This window comes from Pholis gunnellus, assembly GCF_910591455.1.
Source record: "Pholis gunnellus genome assembly, chromosome: 18".
NCBI classification, from domain to species: Eukaryota; Metazoa; Chordata; class Actinopteri; order Perciformes; family Pholidae; genus Pholis; species Pholis gunnellus.
In genome coordinates this window covers 12,056,291-12,065,900 of record NC_136545.1, presented here as the reverse complement: position 1 = coordinate 12,065,900, position 9,610 = coordinate 12,056,291, and the positions used below count along the sequence as shown (strand labels likewise).

The 9,610-nt window shown below is 40.1% G+C and overlaps 3 protein-coding genes across 4 annotated transcripts; 2 read left to right on the top strand and 1 right to left on the bottom strand.

Moving 5' to 3' along the window:
• Positions 1-1,952: 1,952 nt before the first annotated feature.
• gal3st1b (galactose-3-O-sulfotransferase 1b) lies at positions 1,953-3,309 on the top strand (the record flags this gene model as incomplete). Its single annotated transcript, XM_079179289.1, has 2 exons — positions 1,953-2,074; positions 2,157-3,309. The coding sequence occupies 2 exons, from the start codon at positions 1,953-1,955 to the stop codon at positions 3,307-3,309; spliced, it is 1,275 nt and encodes a 424-aa protein (XP_079035415.1).
• Positions 3,310-4,607: 1,298 nt separating this feature from the next.
• On the bottom strand, positions 4,608-5,277 carry uqcr10 (ubiquinol-cytochrome c reductase, complex III subunit X). Its single transcript, XM_079178600.1, has 2 exons — positions 5,124-5,277; positions 4,608-4,921 (listed from the first exon to the last, which is right to left on the bottom strand). The coding sequence occupies exons 1-2, from the start codon at positions 5,262-5,264 to the stop codon at positions 4,871-4,873; spliced, it is 192 nt and encodes a 63-aa protein (XP_079034726.1). The 5' UTR covers positions 5,265-5,277; the 3' UTR covers positions 4,608-4,870.
• Positions 5,278-5,320: 43 nt separating this feature from the next.
• On the top strand, positions 5,321-7,939 carry zmat5 (zinc finger, matrin-type 5). 2 transcript variants are annotated; one of them, XM_079178594.1, is made up of 7 exons: positions 5,321-5,440; positions 5,684-5,744; positions 6,075-6,248; positions 6,469-6,531; positions 6,622-6,702; positions 7,025-7,133; positions 7,241-7,939. In XM_079178594.1, the coding sequence occupies exons 3-7, from the start codon at positions 6,122-6,124 to the stop codon at positions 7,386-7,388; spliced, it is 528 nt and encodes a 175-aa protein (XP_079034720.1). In that variant the 5' UTR covers positions 5,321-5,440; positions 5,684-5,744; positions 6,075-6,121; the 3' UTR covers positions 7,389-7,939. The 2 variants fall into 2 exon arrangements, with proteins under 2 accessions (XP_079034720.1, XP_079034721.1); XM_079178595.1 differs by lacking the exon at positions 5,684-5,744 and having other exon boundaries at positions 5,324-5,440.
• Positions 7,940-9,610: the final 1,671 nt, after the last annotated feature.

The following is a 9,610-nucleotide window of genomic DNA, read 5'->3' as shown; positions in this document are numbered from 1 at the left end:
GATGCTGGAAGTGGACATTTACTTAATATCTTAAGTTGTTGGGGAAGGATCTTTGAAAACTCAAAAGTTACACCTCATGACTGACGTCGTTGTTGCCTAAAAGATACACAAACTCCAGCCTGTGCCATTGTTGGCCTTGTTTACTATAGCAACCCCAGAATGGATAGATAGCGACCCTGATGTTATCTCGTAGTGACACAAATCGGGTCGTCCTCGCTGACGTGTTCTGATGTCAATGACATCAACAACTACAACCATTGCCACACACGGAAGCTCGTGGGCTCCCTTTGCCAAATCGATGTGACCGACTAAATAAGCGATGATTCAGCCAAAGTCCACAGCAGCTGAGGCAGCACCTGGGTCCAGGTATCTGGAGACTAAAAAAAAACTAAAAACAGCCCCACGACACAACACAGCTGTGTTGAGGCCAAGCAGACCCTGTTGGGTGCGCTCGCTGTCCAGCTAGATGTTATTATTATTTTAGTTATGACATCTTGAATGTGTTCCAAGATGTGCAGTACATAATATATGTATTGCTGTGGCACTATCATCATATGTTATACATGTAATACATTTAAACTCCGTATACGTCACACTCTGAACACACAATAGCTACACGTTTTAGCTACAGTTTAAATCTGCATTCTTTGATCTGCTGCTGGAGTTAAGACGGTGAAATGCAGCATGGAAATAGAGTCGCAATGGCAAATAAACATTGGTACAACTAAGAAATACTTACTCATACTTCAAATAAAAGTTTTTCTCTAATCTACACATTTAAGCATATCTGTGCCAACTCTGAATACATAAAATAGCCTAATTACTACATGCTTATGTATACCTGCTTGATTTTGTAAGATGATTTGTCACCTTACCCTCTGTTAGAACAGATATGTCTTCAACAGCGGCCTGTTTTACAAACCGCTTCAGCCCCTGTGGGAGGAGAATGTATCTGACTTCTTTCACTCCTCACAGCCAATGAGATATGACCTCAGGGAGTGTGTACAGCATGTGGAACAATAGAGGGTTTTCTTTCACCATTGTGGATAATCCTCACTCCCACACTGCTAATGCTGTCATCTGCAGGTAAATACATCTCTTTACTTGTATTTCTCCCAGACAGACGTGCACACGTTGTGTCATTCTCTGATTTACCATGACATTATGTTTTAGAATAATAGGTCAACAGAATTGTTATTTAAAGGTAAAACATGTTAAACATCGGCTTTAATCATGTATTACAACTACTCTAACAGGCATACATAGATGTGTGATAGTTATTCTCATCAAATGTGACAAATGGACGACATAGATGACTATTAATGTTAAAGATAAGAAGTCAGAGCCGGTATGCACAGGGACACTCTACAAGACATGAAGAGTAATCATCTGTCCAGTGTCAACCGTAGAAATCTATTTTGATATTTAGCCATTTTTCTTAGACCTAAGCTTAGTTTTTCATGTAAATGTCTCTTTTCTCTTTCCAAATCTGCTGAGTGTTGTGAATGGAATTGAACTACTATAAACATGTTTAAAGTGTAAACATGGGGGCTCTGTGAGCAGCAGTTTTATTGCTGATCTGTATTACCTCTTCTTTACATCATTTCGTTTCTCTATAGTTTATCATAAAGATGTGAGGTAATCTTGTTGAGTTTTGATTTTATTTTAAATTTCGTAGTGATTTAAAGCCAAAACAAGATATTTTTAGTATACCTAACGAAACACGTTTGTTGCCTAAACCCATAGACTGTATAGCCTAAACCCAACAGTGGTTTTGTTGTGTTTCCTTTGTTTTGTGTTGTCATCCGAAACATAATTGAGAGCACAGTTTAGTTGTATGGGAACGTAATATTGTAGGAGGCACGGCTGCAGCAACACCTGAACCTCCTGTGATGTTTTACTCTATACAGGCTCTCTTATTGCATCTTCAGGTTAACGTTTGGGCGTTAATGATGTCTGGCATCAAAGGAAACAAGCGCGCATTTGTGATACGAAGGCTGATTCTCTGGGTTTTATTGACCAACATCATACTGGTGCTGTACTGCTTGACGAACTCAAGCCAAGGAAAGAACAGGTAAAAGAATTTAAAAGGAAAGATTTATTTTATTGAGTTTAGTCAGTTGATCTGTTTGCTTATCCCTATATTTTACTCATAGGGGCTCCCAGCAACGCACGTGTGCTCTCAGTGTGGCAGAACTGTTGAAGAAAAATGTGAGCGTGCCTTCTCAAAGCACAAAGTCACAAGGGTGCTCCCCCAAAGTAAACATCATGTTCATGAAGACCCATAAAACTGCTAGCAGCACCATACTCAACATCCTCTTCCGATTTGGAGAAAAGCACAAGCTGAAATTCGCCCTGCCCGATGGGCGCAACGACTTCTTCTACCCGTCGCCTTTCCTGTGCTCCCAGGTGAAGGACTACAGGCTCGGAGACTGTTTCAACATCGTCTGTAACCACATGCGCTTTGACCATCGAGAAGTGGCCAAGCTCCTGCCTCCGGACGCCGTGTACATCACCATCTTACGCGACCCGGTGGCTCTCTTTGAGTCGTCCTTCCATTATTATCACAGAGCAGTTCCTCTCACCTGGAGGATCGATGGAGAGAACAAACTGGCAGAGTTTCTGAACAATCCTCAGAGCTTCTACAGCGCAAACGCTTTCAACTCATTCTACCTCAGAAATATGCTCTTTTTTGACTTTGGTTTGGACAACAACCTGGAGGCCGATGATCCTCGCGTAATGAGGGATATTCATAACTTGTCGAAGCGTTTTGATGTTGTGCTCTTAGCAGAACATTTCGAGGAGTCTCTTGTCCTGCTGAAGGACGCGCTGTGTTGGACCACGGAGGACATCCTGTATTTTAAACTCAATGCTCGCAGGAGCTCCTCTGTGTCTCATCTGACCCCTGAGTTGAGAGCCAGAGCTTTACAGTGGAACGGGGCTGACTGGAGACTCTACCAGCACTTTAACGCTACCTTCTGGGCCAGAGTAGAGGCGTACGGGAGAGACAGAATGAAGCAGGAGGTTAATGAGCTGAGGAGAAGAAATTCTGAGATGAGGGACATCTGTATCGAGGACGGAGGTGCAGTTGAGGCCCAAAAGATTCAAGACGCACGTTTCCTGCCCTGGCAGCCAGTAGGAGAGTCTTCCATCCTGGGGTACAACGTGAGGAAAAATATTGATCCAAACTTCAGGACAATCTGTGAGAAAATGCTCACGCCTGAAATACAATACTTGTCAGACCTGGGCGTAAACCTGTGGCTTACTAGACTATGGGGTTGGTTAAAAGATGCTGTTTTTATTGTTTGACTTGGATTAAAACATTTAGAACTCAAATATAGCAATTTATCCTGAAACACGTGTGTATGATGTCTTTGAGTTTTCTTCTGAATAATGCATCCATAATAATTAATATTTGTAAACTAAAAGGTAAATTCTTCTTTCAGGATTTTTTTTGTACCACTCCCAAATAGGCCTATAGATAAAAGTTCTCCGATACCTCCTCTCATCATCTGTTGCCTGTTAATTGCTTTTTGCGTTGTATTTTTATACATTGTGCACTACAAATGCTAAAACTCAGTTTCACACTTAAACGTGTGGACAATAAGACTCCTACATGTTGTCCTCGTTGCTACTCGGCTCCTTGGTAAGATGTGCATGGTGAATGTTTTTAGCATTATTGTGCAAAGCTTATTTGCTTAATTGTCCACTGCAAGCACAAATGTTTCTGGCACCTGATGCTTTTTAACATACATTTATCAAAGCAGGGTGTGACGTCAAACACTGAGCCATCAGTGGTTGTTATCATGATGTTGACAGGAACAGTTTTCAGTGGGACAGACGGTGCTAGGGTGCTCCCTAGAGGCCTGTGGGTCGGTGCAGTTGCATGCAATGAATTTCAATTGTAGTGGACTTGTATGACCCTGTCATAACATCCATTGACGGTGATGATGGTTTGACATGGCATGAAAAGCAAATCATTATTTTTGTGTTGATTTTTACTTTAATTTAGGCATTACAAAATGATGACTCAGTTTCAATATGTTTGGTAAAAGGTGGCAGCTACTGTTTGTAGATTAGATTACTTTCTGCTGATTTGGCCAGAATAAGCTATCCTTATAACTGCTGGCCTTGGTTGTTTAGCACCACGTTTTACAGTGTAATCCGAGTTAGAGCTTCATTATTTTAATTCAACAACATTGTGTTTTCATGACAATATTTGTGGCAGTTCCTCATTGACAGTGTTGTGTGTTGTATATTTTGTAAAAAGAAGGGTGAAAAAAGTTAAATCTTAAGTAAACATTTGTACTACCGTATAATTTGCAAGTGCCTTCATTATTTCAAATGTTGATTGTAAAAATAGATATTTGCATTTGATGCATTTAAATCATCTAGAACAAGATGCGCTTTCCTGTTATAGTGAAAATATAAGTTATCCTTGGTCTAAAAGTAGGTTTCTTCCAGAAGCTAATACACAGGCACACATTGGAAAGACATGTACAGCACTTAGTGCATAAGAATAAACATTTAAAGAAAGGCTCGTCTGTCAACAATATCAATCACTATAATAAATCAAAACACTGCTAGATCTGTATGACATTAACACTTTTAATTTAACAATTTACAATCTGTGAGGAGAACGAATGCTTTGCACATAACAGCAGGAAGAGGAGGACGAGGTGACAGGAACCATTGCTCCTTCTTCGTGGCGGTCTGGACAGTCAATCAGCTCCCGTAGGTCGGTTGACTTAAAAGCACACTGTCCATGTTGACCGGTGTTTTGATTCAGATAACGTTTAGAGTCCAGGAAGAATGGATAATGGAAGTGTGACAACAGTTGCACTTCAGCCTTAGGTAACCCCGCGGCGTCCTATTCTTCCTCTTTGACCTCGTAGCGGTGTTGGATGTCTTTCCATAGTTTCTGTAACAAAGCATTAATTAGATAACGTTAGGTATTTCATAGGAACAGATAGGTTGTCTCTCCACAAACAAGAGTTGAAAACAGACGATGCTCGACTAGGCAAGCTAGCTTAGCTTAGTTTAGCTAACGTTAGCGCCGCTTCGCCCTTTGCTTACAAGGTCAGGATTAAACAAGCTTTAAATCAACAAAAGGACACACTTACCCCGCGATTCATTTGCTCAAAAATCGCGTCACCACCTTGGTCAAAGACTCGTTCAAAGAAGACCGCTCCAACCATGATGGTTATGGCGAAAGTGGACGTTCTCCTGAAGAGCAGATTGTAGACGGTTTTAGCCAGCGCCATGTCGGTGGATTGACGTACTACGCAGGACCGGAAGCTGTTATGACACGCTTGCCTGTCCGCTTTCGGTCCATAAGTTATTTGGTAGCAGGGTGTTATTTATCTTTTTCACACCAACGTACTGCGCGTGGTCCTTCAAATCAAACATCACAGAGGAGGAAAGCCCTGTTTCGCCAATGGTTTGTGCTTTTTGCTGTTTAAATTCAATATACATAAGTATTTAAATCAAACGTGCATTGATGTAATACACATGTAAGCTAGCGTTAACTATCCACATTTAACAAGGCTATGGGCACATATTTAGGGAAATGAAGGTTTGCTCCGCTGGATTATCATCTGGGGAAGTGTTTGTTCGGAGCTGCAAACTGCTCGTTTACATGCTGAGTGTGTTTCTAAATCGTGTTGTTCCTTTCTATCATCAGATTATAAATGGAAGTCACACTGAAGCACATTCAAAACATAAGCACCTTCACTTCTGAACCGGTAGGGGGCAGCAACCAGCTTCTGTAGATATGAGACCCTTTTATATAATTGTAAATTCAATATTTAATTATCTTTGGTTTGTAGACTGTTTGGCAGACACAACAAAGTAGAATACAAATATGACGCCATGGGCTGTGAGAAATTGTGTTCTGCATGTTTGACTATTTTTAATTTCTAGATAAAACTATTAATCCATAATCTAGCAGAACAATAATCAAAAACACAATCGATAACAGTACAGATACAGTATGTCTTTTCATTTTAAAGAAATCCCCTAGTGTTGACGGTGCTTAGGTGAATGTATTTTTGTTTCTGTTCTCTGTCTTTCAGCCATTTAAAAGGTGACATCTTGCTGGTTTGAGCACATAGCCGGCACCATGGGGAAGAGATACTACTGTGACTACTGTGACCGGTCCTTTCAGGACAACATGCACAACCGGAAGAAACATCTGAACGGTGTCCAGCATCACAGAGCTAAGAAGGCCTGGTATGACTACTACAGAGGTGAGACCCTAGACCTCTGAGATGTGCTCATAGTGGAAATATTTTAGCGTAATACGTAAGACCTAGACAATTTAAAAGTTGTCTAGGTCTTAAACCAATTTATGAGATTTTGATTGGAGAAATAGCATGCTTCCATTTTTTTTTTGCCATCTTGGCTGCTCACTTTATGATGGAAGATTATATAAATAACCAAAAACAACATTATCACTTATCTTTTTAGACTCTTCAGCCATCCTGTGCGATGAGCAAACAAAGAAACCCTGCAGGAAGTTTCTCCAAAAAGGTAACGGAACAGTTTGAATTTACATTCATCCAACAACCAGGAGTCTTTGTTAAATGCCCTTTTGTAATAATCGCTTTTCGTGTCTTTTAGGAATTTGTGATTTTGGCCCGAACTGCAGGTTTTCCCACATGTCCGAAGAGGATCTGTTTATCTTAAAGAGACAGGCGGAAGGTAAGCTGTAACCAAAGGGTGGTGCTGTCTACCAAAGCAATATCCCACACGTTAAATGCACACAGCATTTGCCAACATAAATAGTGTTATCTAAATGATTTATTAATAACGAGGTTAACATTCAACACTGCACTCACAGGTGTCACACAATATCAACACAGTGCAGATTAACAGCCGGAATGTAATGCAGCAGAGGGCTTAGCATGCCAAGCACCTTGGGTTAGCACGTCCTCCAGCATGTCTAAAAACAATATGTAATAGTAGTCGAGTACAAATTGTGATGTGTTGATATGTTGATGACAGGAGTGATATTTTCTTTCAGATGAGAGGCGGCACAGAGAGGACTATGTAGACAGAAAGATGCCTGGGCGAAGTATAGAAGAGTGGCTCTCCAGAAGGGAGAAGAAGCAAAGTGCCCTCGGTAGCAAAGGGTATGCTCTTTCATTTTTGTTTCAACGCTTATTCAGACATGTTTAGCAATTCTAATGGTTATCCTTGTTGATATATAATTCACCCGTTCCATTATTCATCCCCGCAGAGATCTAAAAGATAAGGACGACAGCGAAGAGGGCCAAGAAGAAAGCGACGTACCTCAACATCTCCTCTCCATCCCCGACCTCCCTCCCTCTCTCCGGCCTCCTCCTCCGGGCGGATGGAAAGTCAAAGTGAACACAGAATGGGGTTGAAAGATGTTCACTTTGTGCTTCACATCACTATTATGTAGGAGGAGGAATGGTACATAATACATGTGTTATCAAGAGATGGTGTCATGTTTGTAGAATAGTGATTTCCATACAGGCAGTGTACCTAACCTTGAGACTCCTCCACAGATTTATATTTCATGTGGTGGTCCTGAATGAAATGGAGTTTTTTTTTGAGCAGATGGAATGATATTTTGTTAAATTGTAGTCCTCCGCTGCGTCACCGGGGTAATCACAGCTCTGATTGAATGTTATTTCTAACCCAGCCAACTGAAAACACCATTTTACTTCCTAAACAGTAAAGAGGGCAGAGTAATGGTGTGGATTAAGTTTCATCACGACATCTTTTATAGTTAGACAGTTTGTCGTTTGTTGTCATTGAACCATCATGCCGATCCCTTGGATTTGTTGTTAATGTGTCATCATTTTTATTGGCCTCTCGATTAGGTTATTCCTCATAAAGTGGGATTATGCTGAAATCTAGTTTTTTGCTTCCAGCAGAAGCCTCATTAAATTGCTATGAGCTTTTTTTTCTACTTTGTCTTAACTCTTCTTCTGTTGTCTTTGCCAAAATACGTCTCTGAGTTTAAAGGTGTTTTTGACCACTATTGGCGCTATGGATCAACACCTTTATGTTTGAGTTCCTGTTTTGTTGACGTCACACACAAGGACACGGGAAAATCCTGTTGGCTTCAGACTGGTCTGCTCATCGGTGGGAGCAACACGGCAACAAACCCAGCAATGCGCCAACAAAGAAAGTGAAGGAAAAGTCTGATTTAAAGCAAACATGGATGTGAACTATGAATTATTTCACTAACATATTCAAATTGGCGTTGCAAATATTAAATGAGGAGGTAAAAGCAGATGTTACCAAGCCCTGCACGGGTAAGCAAACCTCGCTCTAGAGTCAGAAGGAGTGCAACAACTATAAACACGACACGCGTGTATTCAGTTAACTGCTACTTTAGTTTGCTTATGAATAGCTAAACAAATGCACATTTTACATGGATATGAGAAATTACAAAAAACGGGCCCTTAAAACCAAAGTTTCTCCACATTTTCAAGTAACTTCCAGGTGAAAGTCAACTTTGAGTTCAGATGCGATGGAGGTCTGCTCTGAGAGGCTGAAGGGAAGCTATCTGAAGCATATTGTTTGTTTGAGCTGGTACCGAATCCAAGCGAGTGGTTCATTCCCACCATGAAGCAGATGGTTCATCCAGCTGGATCGCCATCTACTGGAATCGTTGGGTGTTCTTCACTGGATCTCCTCTCTCAAGAAAAGACCTGACCTCCGTTTACAAAGAGGCTTCTAGTCTCTGTTCTGTTGTCCTTCATGTTTCATAAATGTTTCTCTTAATGCTGTACAACAGCAAACTAGATCAAAACAACGTCAATGTAAGTGCTGAATGCAAATACTTAACATATTGAAAATGATTTGCTACTCTTCAGTTCAAATTCCCAAATGATATTATATTATATTAACACAATCAAACATCAGGCATGGAAAGAGACTTCAGCAGCTTGGCCAATATTTGAGTAACGTTAAACAATAAAACATCTTAAACATTAAACCTATAAACCATCTCTCAGTGAAGCAAAGTATTTTTCTGCACACCCGGTACCTGTTTCATCAATTGAGTGATCAATACATTTGACACATAATGGTACTCTTGGCAGTAGCAATTAAAACTACATTACGTAGTTCACTTTTTCTTTACAAATCAATGAATTATCTCTGGCACCATGAGGAGTGACGCAAGTGATTAATACTCCACATTAGAAGATATTAATGTTATTTTTCTCTTTTAGTAAGATGATGAATTGTACTAAGAAACTTACACTTTATAAATATATTTCCCTTTAGACACAAACCACTGTAAGATGTTAAAATAGGCTTTACAAAGAAAAAACTTTATTAATGACTTTAAATAGTGACTTTGTTGTTGTAAACATAACTGTTGCTGCTCTATAAACACTATTTAGATACATTTTAAATATGAATTCTAATGCTGTTCTGAATGTATTTGTTTTTGAAATTCTATATATGTTTTTAAAAGCAATTATTTGGTCATGTAGAAAAGCAGAGTATTGATTAGAGTAGCTCCTAGTTGTACTAAAAATCCTAAAGTTAACTCTCCCTGAAGGTCACCGTAGTTCTCCAACACGCTTGGAAAGGGAGGGGTGAGCAGAGGGGTACTCACAGTAGA

Bases quoted from the DNA above. Each gene is read 5' to 3' on its own strand.
- uqcr10 (XM_079178600.1), bottom strand. From the start codon at position 5,264: ATGGCGCTGGCTAAAACCGTCTACAATCTGCTCTTCAGGAGAACGTCC. The intron at 4,922-5,123 runs GTAAGTGTGTCC...GCTTTGTTACAG, and splicing joins TTGAGCAAATGAATCGCGGG to AAACTATGGAAAGACATCCA.
- zmat5 (XM_079178594.1), top strand. From the start codon at position 6,122: ATGGGGAAGAGATACTACTGTGACTACTGTGACCGGTCCTTTCAGGAC. The intron at 6,249-6,468 runs GTGAGACCCTAG...TTATCTTTTTAG, and splicing joins CTGGTATGACTACTACAGAG to ACTCTTCAGCCATCCTGTGC. The intron at 6,532-6,621 runs GTAACGGAACAG...CGTGTCTTTTAG, and splicing joins CAGGAAGTTTCTCCAAAAAG to GAATTTGTGATTTTGGCCCG.